The sequence below is a fragment of the Cucurbita pepo genome, chromosome LG12, assembly GCF_002806865.2.
Source record: "Cucurbita pepo subsp. pepo cultivar mu-cu-16 chromosome LG12, ASM280686v2, whole genome shotgun sequence".
In the NCBI taxonomy this organism is placed as follows: domain Eukaryota; kingdom Viridiplantae; phylum Streptophyta; class Magnoliopsida; order Cucurbitales; family Cucurbitaceae; genus Cucurbita; species Cucurbita pepo.
The window spans coordinates 237,612-255,956 of record NC_036649.1 but is presented as its reverse complement, the minus strand read 5'-3'; the positions used below and the strand labels follow the sequence as shown (position 1 = coordinate 255,956).

Here is an 18,345-nt window from a genome sequence, read left to right as displayed (position 1 = left end):
TTTTTTTTTTTTTTTTTTTTTTTTTTTTTTTTTTTTTTTTTTTTTTTTTTTTTTTTTTTTTTTTTTTTTGTAGTTTAGCCTAAAAAAATTACACTGTTAGGCCACTTACATGCCTGATAGAATATACGTACATTCCAATTAACACAACACGTGTGTGGAAAAATAAGCAAATAGTTGGCAATAATTTCAAGAAAATCATGACGCTGAACGGCTTATGTACNTTTTTTTTTTTTTTTTTTTTTTTTTTTTTACACAAATGTCACATTTCAATGAGTAATATTGCCATACAGAAACTATAAAATCTTGTTTTATCATTGTGAAATTAACTGTTGAATTTCTAGAAACTAACAAGTTAATAGTACACTGAACAAGATTCCAGAAAAGCATTCAAACTGGTGAGTCTACAGGCATAAGAAAACAAGATGAGAAGTTTCAGACGTAATGTCTTCTGTTAACATGGTTCAGAAAGACTCACCAGAAAAAGAGGATATCCAGCAAGTAATGATCGTGGAAGTGCTGAAGTGAAATACCAATGCACAGGGTGGGTCTGGGGTCAAAAGTTATTAAGGAAGCACACTGGTCAATCTATCTCAGAGAACTTGATGGTAGCATTGTTCACATCATTATTTACACGCAAGTAAAGCATCTTCCCAAGAAAAAAAAGAAAAAAAAACCCAAGGTTGCTTGACAGTTTACAAGCCAGTATTCAAAAACTGTTGCATTTAGCCCCAAAACTTCAGTAAAACCTACCACCTACAATAGACAATTACACGCCAAGGATGAATGATTATGTTTAATAATCCATAAAAGGATTCAACTAAAACTGTGGACAACGTCAAACCACTAAGCATCTTTCTAAAAATTTATTTAAAAAATTCTTTAAATAAGGCAACAAATTAGCCATTTATTGTCAACGAAATTTGCAAAAACTTGGCGTATTTTCTCATTTAACTATATTCATAAAGCAGCCCTCAAAAACGAAAACCCCTCTTAAAAGGATACACCCCATTCTGAACTTCGATTTAGAACAGAGTTGAACCAGAAAACATGAAATTCAGGCCACAACAATTTCTTCCACAATATTGAATCGATGAAAACTGTAAGACCTGTAAAATGAACAGATTCAAATCACGATATAAGCCAAAATTAATAGAGATGAACGAACAACAAAAATAATTTTTTTTAATAAGATCAGTTAAATGAAGAATTTTGTAGGAAACTAATATCATTGACAAAATGAATGTGCGAAAAGAAGCAAGGCATCACACGCAAAAGAGTTACAATGAAATGAAGAATTAAAAAGCTAGCAACTAATAGCTTACCAACCTATGCACAACAAAGCAACACCAATGCAGCGCTTTAGAGCCCCACAAAATGATATTGATTTGATCTGTTTGGAAAAAATAAAAATAAAAAATAATTGAGAATAGCCACACATCATGGTGAGAATGGTTGTAGAACTCTAATCCTTCCTCCCCCATCCAACTTATCCGCCTTATAGTGCCAAGTGTTTTGCAAATGTCTTGATCTAGTTCAAATCCATAAAATTATCGGAAGTCAAAGGAGGTATCCCTAAAATTTCTTCCATTTAGCTCACACCAAAGATTCTGAGAGGAAAAGAAATATTAAAAAAACCTCTGTTGACCGCAAGCCATATCAAAAGTCAAGGAGGCTTCAATTCTTTTAACACTTTCAATTTCTATGTGCATATCTTCCTAAAGAAAGATAATTACAATTACAGTAAACTAAAAACTGAATTTTATAGCCAACTTTGAGTCGTGCATTGATTAACTATGTAGACATATACAAATCATGAAACATCATCAATTTGCATACTGGTTTTTAATTCTGAAACTCCATTAATCTGGGAAGAAATTTACCTTTAGTCAGAGAACAAAAAAAACTGATAGAATTAATAAATACTAAAAGAATGAACATAAAGACTTTTCATTTTATCAGAAAAATATCTTTCTGAAAACAGAATTATGGAAATTGACAAGAAAAAATCATAATTGATATGAATAATAAATCAAATATCCAGCAAGATGAGTTAAACAATAAAAACCAAGAAATTAATTTAAACCAAAACCTTCGTAGGATCCACATACCATCAAAAACTCCAAGCCAAGAGGGCAAAGAAGTAACAGCATGTCACATCTGAAAATGATCGTAGCAAATATCTGACGACAGAGAGAGAGGAGGTGAAAGGATTGAGATAAAACCAATGCCACTAAGACAGATACATAGTTCCAGAATTGAATTCAACACAAACAAATAATACAATCCAACTATCAAAGATGAACTGTTAGTGTCAAGGAAACTCCAGATATGGAATTCTTAGGGAAAAAATCCAAATAGAGAAAAGGCTGGATGAGAACTTTTCAGAAAATTTGTTCCGAAAGGAAGGGGAGAGAGAGAGGAGCAATTATCGGGACTACCATAAAGGTGACAGAAACTCATTAGACTAAATGCGTTACTTCCTTGTTCTAGTTTCCAGACAAACTTCAGATTATACTTTCTTGCTACTATGCAATACAAGGAGACAGAAAAATCATGTTTACCACCTTTTACATTAACATCATGTCTTATTTCTAGAAAAGTTTCAGATTTTTCTTTGACACACATACCAAGCAACTCAATGCTGCATAGGAGTTCCCTTTGAGCCAATATCCATACACCATGTTAACTGCAACAAGTACGAAAAATAAGGGTTTCCAACAAATGGAATATAGTAGTACATTAAGAAAGGACAAACATAGAAAAATAATATTGATTTACTAAGGGCATGGATACCAAGAGAAAAGAAGAAAACTTTCTGAACAAATTTGCCAAAATTTCCTTTAAGCTCAAAATTCAACTACGCCAAACATGAACCACTATGCAGATACCAATTCCATTTTCCTCGTATAAAATACCAGACAAGAGGATAGATTTTGGATGTGAAATCCTATGTGAAATGAAAATGCATGACTCCTAAGACTTTTATGTACTACCTTGAAACATCATTATACGCCAACACAAGGTAATGTATTATACAAGTGAATCATATGTAAATATACTCATTCCAATTTAGTCATTTTCAACCTGAACAACTAAAAGCTATTGTATGAAATGATGCTCATATAAATTTCAAACTTCACTTCATAAATCAGCCCAATTTTTTTCTTTTTTTAATTTACATCACTAGAGATCAAAATTACACAAGCCATAGCAGGAGGGGTTGCAGTAATAGAATATTGTTCAAACGCCATCAACTTGACATATGAAACTGGACATATTAACTAAAAGGCTTGGAGAAACAACCTGCACAAAGAGCTAAGATGTTAGGAAGAGGCCGGGTAGCATAGAAAAGCATATGAAACTGGATTGCAGTGAGTATTATATAAAAAGCTTCTACTTGAAGTCCAAATTTGTTCCGAATCTGTTCAAACAATCGGCAACTTAGCAAGGAATAGAACATCAAAGTCAAGTATCGAATGAAAATATCAGTACAAGTATGTATCAAAATTTAAATTTTTTTATAATTTTCTATAATAAGCAGATTCCACCCACATACAAATCCTAAGTGAAAACATCTTCCAAGCTGATTCAAAAATGAAAGCTACTACGTTTAGTTCCTCACTTTCTTCGATTTCAAAAATGAAAGCTACGATATGAAACTGCATTACACATTATTAGAATGAAACTACTATGTGACACTACACAGATTGTCATATCGAAACTGTCTCTAAGAATTTTAACCACCATTGAAATTGTTTGTCTTCAATTCATTCACAGAAATAACAATAGAAGTCTATTTCGAACGGCTACAAATTGAAATCTAGTTCTTTAGAGTAGAACAAGAGCCAAAACCAAGCCTTGGCACACAACCAAAGGAAGGCAGCTGGTAGATGCATACATACATCAACCGTGCGCTTTAAAGACACAGACATACACTCTCCTCCCACCCACATACTCACATACTAAAGTAAAATTATCGATAAACTAACCATACCCATAAAAAAATAGAAAATTGATGTGAAATAAGAGCTAGAGCAACAAATTGTAGTCTACCTGAACACGGAAGAAACGTAAAGTTGACAGTACAACACAGCCTAATACTATACGAACTGCACATAGAAAAATACAATATGCAAGTTAGCTCATGTCAAAACACAAAATAAATAAATAAATAAGTAAATAACAATGAATATGCACACGAGGAACATAATTCGGGAGGAGAATAGCCATCACCAACAAGCCCCTTAAAACCACATCATATCGAGGTGTAGGAACAATGACCGAACTTATCAGAAGTCAATAGCCAACCATTCATTCATTTCATAAAAACAAACCTCTAACAAAATTGAAGAAGTCATAAGAGCGTTTTTTTTTTTTTTTTTTTCTTCTGCATGTCACTCAAGTCATGGCCGAACTTATCAGAAGCCAATAAGCTTTTACTCAGTATAACAACATCCCAGGGACAGATAACATATGGAAGTTACATCAGTTTAAAAATAGAAACTGTTTGTTCGTATAATCAAACTATTACATGTGTAAGCCCCTGAATCAAAAAGTGGTTTCTTACCTCCTAAGAGCCCATATATTTTGGGCAAGTGCAGTAAGTTTATTACCAGTACAAATGGAGATGCTAGCAATGATACAAAAAGTGCACCTACAAAACCAAAATTACTTATTAGGCTCATGCTAAATATCAATGTACCAGGTCATTTAGTAATTGAGAACAAATAAGAAAATGAAAAAGATCCACATATTCATAAGTTGAGTCGAATGTTACCAATAAAAGTGCGAGGAACAACTCCGGGGAACTCCAAGTGGTCATACTGAGGTTAAAAAAAAAAGTCAAATATTTTGTTAGAAAATCCAATATAACCCATTTCAAACATGGTCTACCGAGAGAAAAAAGGAAAGAATGTATACTCCGTACATTGTTGATATGTTGCCGATGATACAAAATATCGTGCATTGCCTGAAAATCACTACGATTATTAGAATAAAACAGCTGCAGCAATGTCCTTGATCATCATCACTAATCTAAAACGTTAAATTATCGACACACTACATCGAATTCTCATTACTCGGGATAAACATGAAGTGAAATTCTTGGTTAAGTCCAGGAAGAACAAGAAAGAGTTAACAAGTGAGTGAACCTGAACATTGAAGCTCTCTTCAACTTTGGTGTAAGGCACCATGAAGGCATAAAATGCGACTATGGATCCCAATAGCAGATCGTAGCCGAAGCGCTCGAGGAATTTTGAAGAATTGGGAGCCATTGTTGTGCTGAACTTCGCAAACTCGCAGAACAGAGGAATGTCGAAGGAGAAGCAGAACAGACGACTCGGCCGAAAGAGGCGTGCGATTGTAGGCTTACATGGGCTGGGCTTAAATTTCTGACTGGGTTGGGCTGGGCTTAAATTTATGAGTGAACTGAGCTGGACTTAAATATCGGATTGGGCTGGGCTGGGCTTCAATTTCTAAGTAAACTGGGCTGGGCTAAAATTTCTGAGTGAGCTGGGCTGGACTTAAATTTCTAATTAGGATGGGCTGGGCTTAAATTTCTAAGTGAACTGGGCTGGGCTTAAATTTCTGAGTAAACTGGGCTGGGCTTAAATTTCTGAGTGAGCTAGGCTGAACTTAAATTTCTAATTAGACTGGGCTGGGCTTAAATTTCTATGTGAACTGGGCTGGGCTGGCCTTAAATTTCTGAGTAAACTGGGCTGGGCTTAAATATCTTAGGGAGCTGTGCTCGGCTTAAATTTCTGACTGGGCTGGGCTGGGCTGAAATTTATGAGGTAACTGGGCTGGGTTTAAATTTCTGAGTAAGCTGGGCTCGGCTTAAATTTCTGTCTGGGCTGGGCTGAGCTTAAATTTCTAAATGAACTGGGCTAAAATTTCGGAGTGAACTGGGCTGGGCTTAAATTTCTTTGTGAGCTGTGCTATTATTATTATTGTCGGTTTTGACCTATCACGTATCGCTATCAACCTCATGATTTTTAAGGTGTTATTATTATTATTATTATTTTAGTCTCCATATTAAAAAAAACAAAAAAGAAGAAACAATTATTTTGTAGAGATTAATAGAAAAAAAAAACAATTATTACATGGCTTGAAATATTTTGGTTTCTGACATCAAGAACTGAAGAACGTAAGTCGTTCAAACTACAGAAAGCCATAATAACAAGGACATGATAATCACAAGGTAGCGCAATTTGATGGCTTGAAAGAGACAGACGATTTCTTGGTATCATAGCCAACCAAGAAGTTAGTCTGTGCAATGTTGCCATAGACAAACATGTCATTCCTAGCAACAAATGCCAAGCAAACGACGTTGTTAGCCACCCTAATAAACAAGTTTTCTCGCTTGAGATTCACGTCGCCGCCTTCGAAGTGCACTGTGACAGGCGGCACCTTATAGTCGTCGGTGGTGGTCTCATAACAATAATTCAAGAATTGAATTGGACCAGTCGTGGGCTTGAGGTCCATCAGCTTGGAAATTGCGTTGGAGAAGTTGGCGTAGGTTTCCATTGGTATGTATGTAAGCGTCGTGCCGGAGTCGATAATGATGTTTCCGTTTGATTCCAATAATAAAGTGCTTGTAAAATTAAATTTGTTGCTTCCTACGCTCATTGCTTCTACTTTCAGCACGTAGAAACCTTTGAAGTAGTTTATTGCTAACATGAACAAAAAAATAATAATAATAATAAGAATAAAAATAAGAACAATTATATCATTCATCTTAGGATATCGAAAGAACTCACCTAAAAGTATAAGATTACCAACTTTTAAACCCTAAATACTAGTCGACTCCTTTTCTCCTAAGTACGCAACCAATTCAATAGAACTCTCGACCAGAGTCCTTTACTCTAACTACATTTCAGAGACACGACTTGTTTGTTGGACATCCAAACATTACGAATTATTGTATGGATTAAAAAACGTTTTGTACTTACCACTAGTATAAAATGGAGTCGAGACGGCTCCGGAGCCAAAGACGATAGCATTAGAGCCAAAGTTAAGATAGCTCGAGTTGTTAGACTTCCCGACGGGTACCAAACAGTAGGAGAATTTTCCGCCGGTGGCGGGCCCCATCTGCTGGACGAGCGAAGCTGGACCTTGACCGAGCCCAACAATCCCAGAAATTTTAGAACCAAAAGCGGCAACATTGTCATGGCCACAGCCAATCACAGTCCGTGGAAACGCCACGGGTTGGCCGGAGGTGGAGCCCATCGTAACGGTATCAACTGCAATATCCCCTTTGCTGTGGGTTCCATCGTAGTAAGAAGTGGAGTACTCGCACATGGATTCCGAGGAACAAGAACTTTCCAGCCCTGAAATCGAGCAATTCGGCGAGGAACACGGGACTAACTTGTAAGTCGACGATTTACTCGGATCAAACATCGGCTCGGTTTGATTGTAGCAATTCCGGCACGGTTTGCATTGAGTCCAAATGATGTTGCTTCCAGTGTCAGCAACGGCTACAATTGGAAACGGCGGCGTTCCGATGGATATTTTCACAATGTACGCGCCTCCGCTGCTATATATTGGTGCTTTCCCCGTGTCTGTCAGCGACACCGTCTCACGGCTGATGGAGCGACGGAGAGCGTCGGCGATGCGGTGGTAGTGTGTTTCTGATGCGTTGAAAAGTGGGGACTTGGGGAAGTCACGGTGGATCATTTCGACCGAGAAACCATAGCCACCGTCTGGGGCAGCGGAGGAGAGGGCGGCGGAGATGAACAAAATAAGTGAGAAAATGAGTGCCATTGATGAAGTGAATATGAAAATGAATGGGGAATTGGAATAAATAAATAGAAATGAGAAACATGAAGGGTTACAAAAAAATGGAAGCGAATGAATTAGGAGATTTATAATCGTAATTAATTTTGATGATTAAAATCGCTCTGTGTTCCATTATCCAATGAACATTACCATTTTTTTTTCTTTCAAATTCTGGAATTTTAAGGTTAAATTTGTGGTTTGTTTTTTTTTTTTATATATAACTTTTTTTCCTAATATAGTTTCGAGTGAACTGTCATTTTCTAATGTTATTAGCATGGACTGTTTTGGCGGTGGAGTTTGCTTTTTTGAATATTGTAAGAATAATTTTAATATAATATTTAATATAATTTCTAAATAATGCAATATATATTATTTATTTATTGAAATAACAACTTAAATTTTTTATTTATTTATTTATTACTAAATAAGTAAATAAATGTGTATACATATGATACACATATTTATTTTTAAAATTTATTACTAAATAAGTAAACAAATGTGTATACATATAATATATATATATATTTATTAAATTTTTTACTAAATAAGTAAATATGTAGCTAATAGAGACAAATTTATCGTTTCTTTATGTATGTTTCTTGATACGAAATAAGTGTCTTAATCATGTCACAAAGATTTCATGGTGGATCACAAGTTAAGAAACGAGTTTTATTTACTCTTGATCTTAGATCATTCAGTTAATCTATTCCAAAACTTTGATCATTCAGTTAATCTATTCCAAAACTTTCTCTTAGATTGATTTTTATTCTTATTTAAAGACACCCTTCTTATGTTTTATTTCCGAACAATTTGCCCTATATAGAGATACAAGAGATTTAATCGAATGGTTTTTTTTAGCACATAACAAATTTAGATGTCAATTGGGCTGGGCTTAGATTTCTGATTGCGCTGGGCTGGGCTTAAATTTCAAAATGGGTTGGGCTGGCCTAAAATTTCTGAGTGAACTGGGCTGGGCTTAAATTTCTGAGTGAGTTGGGCTGGGCTTAAATTTGTGAATGAGCTGGGCTGGGCTTAAATTTCTCATTGGGCGGGCTTAAATTTCTGAGTGAGCTGGGCTGGGCTTAAATTTCTAACTAGGCTGGGCTCGGCTTAAATTTCCGAATGAACTGGGCTGGGCTGGTCTTAAATTTCTGATTGGGTTGGACTGGACTGGGCTGGGCTGGACTTAAATTTCTGAATAAACTGGGATGTGCTTAAATTTCAGAGTGAGATGGGCTGGGCTTAAATTCCAGACTGGGCTGGGCTGGGCTGGGCTGGGCCGAAAATCTGGTTGAGCTGGGCTGGGCTTAAATTTCTGAGTGAGCTGGGCTGGGTTTAAATTTCTGACTGGTCTGGGCTGAGCTCAATTTTCTAAGTGAACTGGGCTGGGCTTTAATTTCTGTTTGGTCTACGCTGGGCTTAAATTTCTGATTGGGCTGGGCTGGGCTTGGCCTAAATTTCTAACAATGATGGGCTGGGCTTGGATTGATTTTTAATTGTATGTAAACACACATTTCTTATGTTTTATTTTTTTATATGGATGGATTATTTGTTTTATGTGACATTTTATTTTTATTTTTTTAAAAAATAAATCGTATTAGTTATATATGGGTAAAAGTAGACTCGATAAGATATAATAATATTTCTAGAGATTTATAGAAATAAACCATTATTGCATGGCTTGAAATATTTTGGTCCCCGAGAGTGATGAACATAAGTCATTCAATCTAGAGAAAGCCATAAGAACATAAGTCGTTCAAACTAGAGAAAGCTATAATAACAAGGACATGACAATTACGAGGCAGCGCAATTTGCCGGCTTGAAAGAAACGGTCGATTTCTTGATATCATAGCCAACCAAGAAGTTAGTCTGTGCAATGTTGCCGTAGATCTGTAGGCCGATGTTGTTACTATTACTAAATGCCAAGCAAACGACGTTGTTATCCACCCTAACAAATAGGTTTTCTTGCTTGAGATATACGTCGGCGCCTTCGAAGTGCACCGTGACAGGTGGCACCTTATAGTCGTCAGTGGTGGTCATATAGCAATACTCCAAGTCTTGAATTGGACTAGTCGTGGGCTTCAGGTCCATTCCCTCGGAAATCGCCTTGGAGAAGCTTGTGTAGGTGTCCGATGGTAAGAATGTAAGTGTCGTGCCGGAGTCGATAATGATGTTCCCGTTTGTTCCAAATGGTAAAGAGCTTGTAAAATCAAATTTGTTGCTTCCTACACTCATTGCTTCTATTTTCAGCACGTAAAATGTTTCAAAGTCGCCTTCTACAAACATGAACAAAAAAAAAAAATTACTTATACAATTTATCTTAGTATAAGGAACAAACTCGCGTAAAACTATAATATTATCCACTTTTAAACCCTAAATCAAAATAGACTCCTTTTCTCTAGAGCACACGACTACGACCATTATTATCCACTTTTAAACCCTAAATCCAAGCCAACTCCTTTTCTCTAGAGCACACAACCAGTGTCTGGTTAAGTTAAGAGCGTGACTTCGATATCGTTTGTTACGACAACAAATTTCTATGATCTCTTACTTATATACCCATGATTTTACCTTACTGAGTTATTCACCTATCCACGAATCATTTTATCGCTAAGAAAATATTTTATATTTACCACTAGTATAAATCGGAGTCGAGACGGCTCCAGAGCCAGAGACGATAGCAATAGAGCCAAAGTTAAGATAGCTCGAGTCGTGAGAGTTTCCAACCGGTGCCAAACAGTAAGAGAATTTCCCACCGGTGGCCGGCCCCATCTGCTGGATAAGGGAAGCTGAACCATGACCGAGCCCGACAATCCCAGAAACTTTAGAATCAAAAGAGCCAGCATTGTCATGGCCACATCCAATGGCAATCCGTGGAAATGCCACGGGGCGGCCAGAGGAGGAGTCCATTGTAAGGGTATCAGCGGCAATATCCCCGTTGCTGTGGGATCCATCGCCGTATGAAATGGAGTACTCGCACACGGATTCCGAGGAACAAGAACTTCCCCGCCCTGCAAACGAGCAAGTCGGCGAGGAACACGGGACTGTCTTGTAAGTCGACGATTTACTCGGATCAAACATCGGGTCAATTTGCTGGTAGCAATTCGGGCAAGGTTTGCACTGAGTCCAAATGATGTCGCTTCCAGTGTCAGCAATGGCTACAATCGAAAACGGCGGCGTTCCGAGGGATATTTTCACAGCGTACGCGCCTCCGCTGCTATATATTGGTGCTTTCCCCGTGTCTGTCAGCGACACCGTCCCACGGCTGATGGAGCGACGGAGAGCGTCGGCGATGCGGTGGTAGTGTGTTTCTGATGCGTTGAAAAGTGGGGACTTGGGGAAGTCACGGTGGATCATTTCGACCGAGAAGCCATTGCCACCGTCTGCGGCAGCGGAGGAGATGGCGGCGGAGATAAAGAAAATCAGTGAGAAAATGAGTGCCATTGATGAAGTGATGATGAAAATGAATGGGGAATTGGAATAAATATATAGGAATGAGAAACATGAAGGGTCAGCAAAAATGGAAGTGAATCAATTAGGAAATTTATAATAGTAATTAAGAAACATTACCATTTTTTTTCTTTCAAATTCTGAAATTTTAAGGTTAAATTGCTAGTTTGTTTTTTTATTTATTTATTATTATTTTTTTTAATTGTTCTTCCTAATATAGTTTCGAGTGAACTGGCATTTTCTAATGTAATTAGCATTAACTTTTTTGGCGGTGGAGTTTGCTTTTTTGAATATTGTAAGAACATTTTTAGCATTGAATTTATTTCATTTCAAAAATTAAATTTATAAATACTATATATTATTCAAACGTGTCTATGGGATGAGACAAGAACGGAAAAATCTTCCTCGTCTTTATTATCACCTTTTATTTGTTATTTCAATCATCATTTCTGTCAAATTTTAAATTTTTATTTCCGTCAAATTTTTCATTTATTTTTTGTCACTATTAAAGCAGGATAGCTCGAGGGATGTTTACACTATATAACACCTAAAGACGTCTATGGGATGAGAGGGGGACGAGAAAGTTTTCCGTCCTTGTTATCAACTCTTTTTTTGTTATTTTCGTCTCATTTTTGCTAAATTTTTCATTTATTTTTGCTTATATTGAAATTGGATTACCCATATACTTTTAAAAATATATATATAATTTCTATTTTAAATTTTTTAATATAATATTTAATATAATTTCTAAATATTGCAATATATGTATATATATCTATTTTTTTTATTTATTACTAAATACGTAAATAAATGTATATATATATATATATATATATATATATATATATATATATATATATATATATATATTTATTTATTAAATTTATTACTAAATAAGTAAATATGTGCATATTATTTTTTAAATTTATTATTAAATACATATAATATAACACATATAAAAAGTGGGGTAGAGCAGGAATTGGAGCGAGATCGAGGTCGAGATGAAAAATATAATCCCCTCCTCGGTCCAATTTAGCTAACAGGGACAAATTTATCTCTTCTTTATGTATGTTTGCTGATACGAAATAAAGTGTCTTGATTATGTCACAAAGATTTTACGGTGGATCACAAGTTAAGAAACGAGTTTTATTTACTCTTGACCTTAGATCATTAAGTTAATCCATTCCAAAATTTTCTCTTGGATTAATTTTTAATTGTATGTAAAGACACCGTTCTTATGTTTTATTCACGGAACAATTTTCTCTCTATAAGAGATACGAGAGATTTAATCGAATGCAGAAACTATATTGATTTTGACGACATGACATATTCATGAATTAATCTCAATCACCGTCTTATATGTCATTGTGTTTACTCCAAAAGAAACAAAAGGTTTTGTTTCCTTAATAAATATAAATAAGTTATAAAGAGATAAATATGGCAACAAGGTTTGAAAAGTTTAATCATAAACTTACTTCCCATTTAGATAAATTTATCTTGCTTTTGGAGAAAATTTCTTATTTTATTTATTTTATTTTTATAATACTGAGTAAACCAATCAAAATATATTCAAAAGACAGTATAAGAGCCTAAATATACTGCTAGCAGATATTGTCCGCTTTGGCTCGTTATAGTATCGTCGTCAGCCTCATAGTTTTAAAATACACCGGCTAGGGAGAAATTTTCACACCCTTATAAAAAAGTTTGATTCTCCTCTCCAACCGACGAGGGTTCTCGCAATCTACCCTTTTGGGGGCCAGCATCCTCGCTAGCACACCACTTGGTGACTGCCCCTGATACCATTCGTAATAGCCGAAGACCACCGCTAGGAGATATTGTCCGTTTTGGCCCGATACGTATTGCTGTCAACCTCATGGTTTTAAAACGCGTCTACTAAGGGAGATTTTCACATCCTTATAAGAAATGATTCGTTCCCCTTCCCAACCGATGTGGGATCTTACAGGCAGTGATCCTAATGAACAGAGATATGATGGGTCACTACTTCTTTCTCGTGGTTTAATCATAATAACTCCAAAGTTATGCTTGCTCGAGTTAGAGAAACCCTATGTTGAGTGAGGACAAAAATTATTGAAATAACTCGAGCATGAGAATATCAGAGACACAAGGTGTCGATTATGGAGGCATGATTGGGGTAATGTATATGGATGCATTATTTTTTTTGTGTGACATTTTATTTTTATTTTTTTTAAAAATAAATCGTATTATTATATACGGGTAAAAGTAGACTCAAATAACATATAATAATATTTCTAGAGATTTATAGAAATAAACCATTATTGCATGACTTGAAATATTTTGGTCCCCGAGAGTGATGAACATAAGTCATTCAAACTAGAGAAAACCATAAGAACATAAGTGTTCAAATTAGAGAAAGCCATAATAATAAGGACATGACAATTATGAGGCAGCGCAATTTGCTGGCTTGAAAGAAACAGTCGATTTCTTGATATCATAGCCAACTAAGAAGTTAGTCTGTGCAATGTTGCCGTAGATCTGTAGGCCGGAGTCGTTACTGTCCATAAATGCCAAGCAAACGACGTTGTTATCCACCCTAATGAACAGGTTTTCTCGCTTGAGAGACACGTCGGCGCCTTCGAAATGCACCGTGACAGGTGGGACCTTATAGTCGTCGGTGGTGCTCTCATAGCAATAATCCACGCCTTGAATTGGACTAGTCGTGGGCTTGAGGTCCATCGCCTCGGAAATCGCCTTGGAGAAGCTTGTGTAGGTGTCCGATGGTAAGAATGTAAGTGTTGTGCCGGAGTCGATAATGATGTTCCCGTTTGTTCCAAATGTTGAAGAGCTTGAAAAATCAAATTTGCTGCTTCCTACACTTATTGCTTCTATGTTCAACACGTAGAAAGTTTCGTACTTGCCTTCTACAAACATGAACAAAAAAAAAATAATTACTTATACAATTCATCTTAGTATAACGAACAAACTCCCGTGAAACTATAATATTATCCACTTTTAAACCCTAAATTAAAATCGACTCCTTTTCTCTAGAGCACACGACCAGTATTATCCACTTTTAAACCCTAAATCCAGGCCAACTCCTTTTCTCTAGAGCACACAACCCGTATCTGGCTAAGTTAAGAGCATGACTTCGATATCCTTTGTTACGACAACAAACTTCTATGATCACTTATATACCCATGATTTTACCTTACTGAGTTATTCACCTACCCACGAGTCATTTTATCGATAAGAAAACATTTTATATTTACCACTAGTATAAATCGGAGTTGAGACGGCTCCAGAGCCAGAGACGATAGCAATAGAGCCAAAGTTAAGATAGCTCGAGTCGTGAGAGTTTCCAACCGGTGCCAAACAGTAAGAGAATTTCCCACCGGTGGCCGGCCCCATCTGCTGGATAAGGGAAGCTGAACCATGACCGAGCCCGACAATCCCAGAAACTTTAGAATCAAAAGAGCCAGCATTGTCATGGCCACAGCCAATCGCAGTCCGTGGAAACGCCACGGGGCGGCCGGAGGTGGAGTCCATTGTAAGGGTATCAACGGCAATATCCCCGTTGCTGTGGGATCCATCGCCGTATGAAATGGAGTACTCGCACACGGAATCCGAGGAACAAGATCCTCCCGGCCCTGCAAACGAGCAAGTTGGCGAGGAACACGGGACTGTCTTGTAAGTTGACGATTTACTCGGATCAAACATCGGGTCGATTTGCTGGTAGCAATTTGGGCAAGGTTTGCACTGAGTCCAAATGATGTCGCTTCCAGTGTCAGCAACGGCTACAATCGAAAACGGCGGCGTTCCAAGGGATATTTTCACAACGTATGCGCCTCCGCTGTTGGATATTGGGGCTCTCCCCGTGTCTGTCAGCGACACCGTCTCACGACTGATGGAGCGACGGAGAGCGTTGGCGATTCGTTGGTAGTGTGTCTCTGATGAGTTGAAAAGTGGGAACTTGGGGAAGTCACGGTGGACCAGTTCGACGGAGAAGCCATAGCCACCGTCTGCGGCAGCGGCAGCGGCGGAGGAGACAATCAAAATCAGTGAGAAAATGAGTGCCATTGGTGAATTGATGATGAAAATGAATGGGGAATTCGAATAAATTTATAGGAATGAGAAACATGAAGGGTCAGCAAAAATGGAAGTGAATCAATTAGGAAATTTATAATCGTAATTAATTTTGATGATTAAAAACGCTCTGTGTTCCATTATCCGATGAACATTGCCATTTTTTTCCTTTCAAATTCTGAAATTTTAAGGTTAACTTGCTAGTTTGTTTTTTTTTTTTTTAAATTTTTTTTCCTATTATGAAGATTCAAACCTGCCATTTTCGGATGTTATTATAGCATAGACTTTTCTTTTTGTGGTGGAATTGATTGCTTTTTGGAATATATTGTAGACCAGAAAAATGTTTTATAGGATATTTTTAACATTGGTTTTATTTTCATTTCCAAATTTCTCCTTTAAAAAATTTAATTTATAAATACTATATATTATTTAGAGATGTTTATACGATAAAGACCGCATCTTTATTATCACCTCTTATTTGTTATTTTAATATTTATTTTGTAGCATGATTGCTCGAAGAATGCTTACGCTATATACCCACCTAGAGATGTCTATGGGATGAGAAGGAAATTGGAAAGTCTTCTCCGTCTTTGTTATCACCTCTTATTTGTTATTTTCATCCCATTTTCGATAAAATTTTTATTTATTTTTGCTTATATTGAAACGGGTTGCCCGTATATTTTTTAAAAACTATATAATTTATATTTTAAAATTTTTAATATAATATTTAATGTAATTTCTTATATGGATAGTAATCCCAACTATGTTTAAAATTTATTACTAAGTAAATAAATGTGTATACATATAATATAAAATATATAAAAAGTGGGGCATAGCGCGGATGGGAGGCGAGATCGAGGTTAGGACAGAAAATATAATCCCCTCAGTCCAATTTAGCTAATAGGGATAAATTTATCTCTCCTTTCTGTATGTTTTTCGATACGAAATAGGAAGTTTTAATCATGTCACAAAGATTTCACAGTGAGCATAAATTAAGAAACGAGTTTTTTGGGTTATTCGATAATTTAGATATAAAAGTATTGTTTTTCAACTATTAGATCAAATTCTAAGAGTTTCATAACATTTACGATCTCTGACGGATCTTACATAGGAAAGCCAATACCATAGATCGTGCAAAGACATCCTTCTTATGTTTTATTCTCAGAACAATCTTAGGAGGGCTTACGATAAGTATCATATTTGTCTTTTATTATAGACAAATATCTTGTATCCATTTATTGTTGTCCGTATCTTTTGTAATTTATTTGATTCTCTAGATGATTATAAATAGAGAAATTTATCACCATTTAGGTGGGGTGGTTTTAGCAATTATTCTCAGCTACTACACCCCTTGATGACGGCCCTTGATACCATTTGTAACAGCCCAAACCCACTGCTAGCAAATATTGTCCGCTTTGGCCCTTTACGTATCACTGTCAACCTCACGGTTTTAAAACGCATATGCTAGGGAAGGTTTCCACACCTTATAAGGAAAGATTTCTTCCTCTCTCCAACTAATGTAGGATCTCATAGACAGCGATCCTAATAAACTGAGATATGATGGGTCACTACCTCTTTCGAATGGTTTAATCATAAGAACTCCAAAGTTAAGTTTGCTCGAGTTAGAGAAACCCTATATTAAGTGAGGACAAATTTATTGAAATAACTCGAACATGAGAATATCAAACTCTACAACATACTCTTGCATATGGAAATTTATTTTCTCTAAATTTTAGTATTTTGTATTTAAACACGTAAGACCATGACTGTGTTTTCTAGAGAAGAAGTTATTTTAAACGTTTTTCGAAGTTTACGTTATAAATGATGTTCATATAAGAGTTATATTTCACATTATAGATGAGCATGGGCGTTGCATCATGTCGTTAGATTGACATAGGACACAACCCTAAGAGTATGAAAATGATATTAATGTAAATATCTACGAGCATGGGTTACATAGTGTAACCAAGAGATGAGACTAGAGGATTGTGTCAGAAGAGATGTATAATTGAACTTAGAGGGACCTCATGCATATTATATGTTCATAAGCATATGGCTACTTCCCCTAGAGATGATGAGTGCGGACGCGCACCGTATAATGAGCGCGTATGTGTTAGGTTATGGAGCATGCTGCTTATTTATAGCTGAGTCAACAGTTATACATAGTACATCTATATTTGGCTATATTTGGTAAATAAATTGTCATAAATAGTAAAAAGTTATATCGGGTAAAGCTATATATGGTAAATAGTTATATATAGTAGATGGTTAGATCTGGTAAAGCTAAATATAGTAACCTAAACCATATATATATATCCTCGTGCAGATCTTTGAAGTTGTACTTTCTATATTCTCTGTATTCTTCCTACTGTACATACTTGTAGTCATCAATATAAATCTTTTAGCCAGAGTTTTCCTTGCATTTTCTCTATTCTGTTATTTGGTGTTCATCTAGATCGAGTGTGTGCGTTGTTGTGCGATCCTAACAACTGGTATCAGAGCTAGGCAGAAATCACCACGATCTGTGAAGATTGAAAGTTCAAAGATTGGAATTGAGAAGTTCGATGGATCCGACTTCGGTTTCTAGAAAATGCAGATTGAACGTCAGATTTGTTGAAGGCGCTGTCAAATATGTACGAAAAACCGTCGGCAATGAATAAGGTGTATTTGATGCAGAGATTGTTCAATCTACAAATGTCTGAAGGTGGATCTGTTGTTGATCATATAAATGAATTCAATATGATCATAAGTCAACTGAGTTCGGTGGGAATTAATTTCGAGGATGAAATTAAAGCATTGATTTTGATGTCATCTTTACCCGAGTTGTGGGATACTGTTGTTGCCGCAATCAACAGTTCGCGAGGATCTCATAAACTGAAGTTTGATGAAATTCGAGATGTATTTTTCAGCGAAAGTATTCGCAAACGAGAAATTGGAAATTCATCTGGTAGTGCTCTCAGTGTTGGCCAACGGGGAAGAAGTAAACCGAAGGACCCAAACAAAGGGCGATCAAAATCAAAGAATCAAAAAAAATCTCCAAATAGACCAAACGTAACA

General features: G+C 36.2%; 4 protein-coding genes across 4 annotated transcripts in view; all 4 read right to left on the bottom strand.

Moving 5' to 3' along the window:
• The window catches only part of LOC111807199 (dol-P-Man:Man(7)GlcNAc(2)-PP-Dol alpha-1,6-mannosyltransferase), an 8,727-nt gene extending 3,390 nt beyond the window's left edge, over nucleotides 1-5,337 (bottom strand). Inside the window, exons 1-11 of the mRNA XM_023692808.1 lie at nucleotides 5,151-5,337; nucleotides 4,928-4,969; nucleotides 4,778-4,823; nucleotides 4,568-4,654; nucleotides 4,054-4,109; nucleotides 3,304-3,421; nucleotides 2,628-2,686; nucleotides 2,109-2,180; nucleotides 1,327-1,390; nucleotides 1,003-1,106; nucleotides 476-547 (exon numbers count right to left, since the gene is read on the bottom strand). Of these exons, the coding sequence (XP_023548576.1) occupies nucleotides 476-547; nucleotides 1,003-1,106; nucleotides 1,327-1,390; nucleotides 2,109-2,180; nucleotides 2,628-2,686; nucleotides 3,304-3,421; nucleotides 4,054-4,109; nucleotides 4,568-4,654; nucleotides 4,778-4,823; nucleotides 4,928-4,969; nucleotides 5,151-5,273 (843 nt within the window). The 5' untranslated portion in view covers nucleotides 5,274-5,337. The remainder of the gene's footprint in view (nucleotides 1-475; nucleotides 548-1,002; nucleotides 1,107-1,326; nucleotides 1,391-2,108; nucleotides 2,181-2,627; nucleotides 2,687-3,303; nucleotides 3,422-4,053; nucleotides 4,110-4,567; nucleotides 4,655-4,777; nucleotides 4,824-4,927; nucleotides 4,970-5,150) is intronic.
• An 855-nt stretch (nucleotides 5,338-6,192) lies between these two features.
• LOC111806963 (aspartic proteinase CDR1-like) lies at nucleotides 6,193-7,761 on the bottom strand. The gene is made up of 2 exons (XM_023692520.1): nucleotides 6,951-7,761; nucleotides 6,193-6,671 (listed from the first exon to the last, which is right to left on the bottom strand). The coding sequence occupies exons 1-2, from the start codon at nucleotides 7,759-7,761 to the stop codon at nucleotides 6,193-6,195; spliced, it is 1,290 nt and encodes a 429-aa protein (XP_023548288.1).
• Nucleotides 7,762-9,428: 1,667 nt separating this feature from the next.
• On the bottom strand, nucleotides 9,429-11,220 carry LOC111806962 (aspartic proteinase CDR1-like). Its single transcript, XM_023692519.1, has 2 exons — nucleotides 10,410-11,220; nucleotides 9,429-10,052 (listed from the first exon to the last, which is right to left on the bottom strand). The coding sequence occupies exons 1-2, from the start codon at nucleotides 11,218-11,220 to the stop codon at nucleotides 9,571-9,573; spliced, it is 1,293 nt and encodes a 430-aa protein (XP_023548287.1). The 3' UTR covers nucleotides 9,429-9,570.
• Nucleotides 11,221-13,503: 2,283 nt separating this feature from the next.
• On the bottom strand, nucleotides 13,504-15,282 carry LOC111806961 (aspartic proteinase CDR1-like). The gene is made up of 2 exons (XM_023692518.1): nucleotides 14,475-15,282; nucleotides 13,504-14,126 (listed from the first exon to the last, which is right to left on the bottom strand). Exons 1-2 carry the CDS (start codon nucleotides 15,280-15,282, stop codon nucleotides 13,645-13,647), a joined length of 1,290 nt encoding a protein of 429 aa, XP_023548286.1. The 3' UTR covers nucleotides 13,504-13,644.
• Between the last annotated feature and the right edge of the window lie 3,063 nt (nucleotides 15,283-18,345).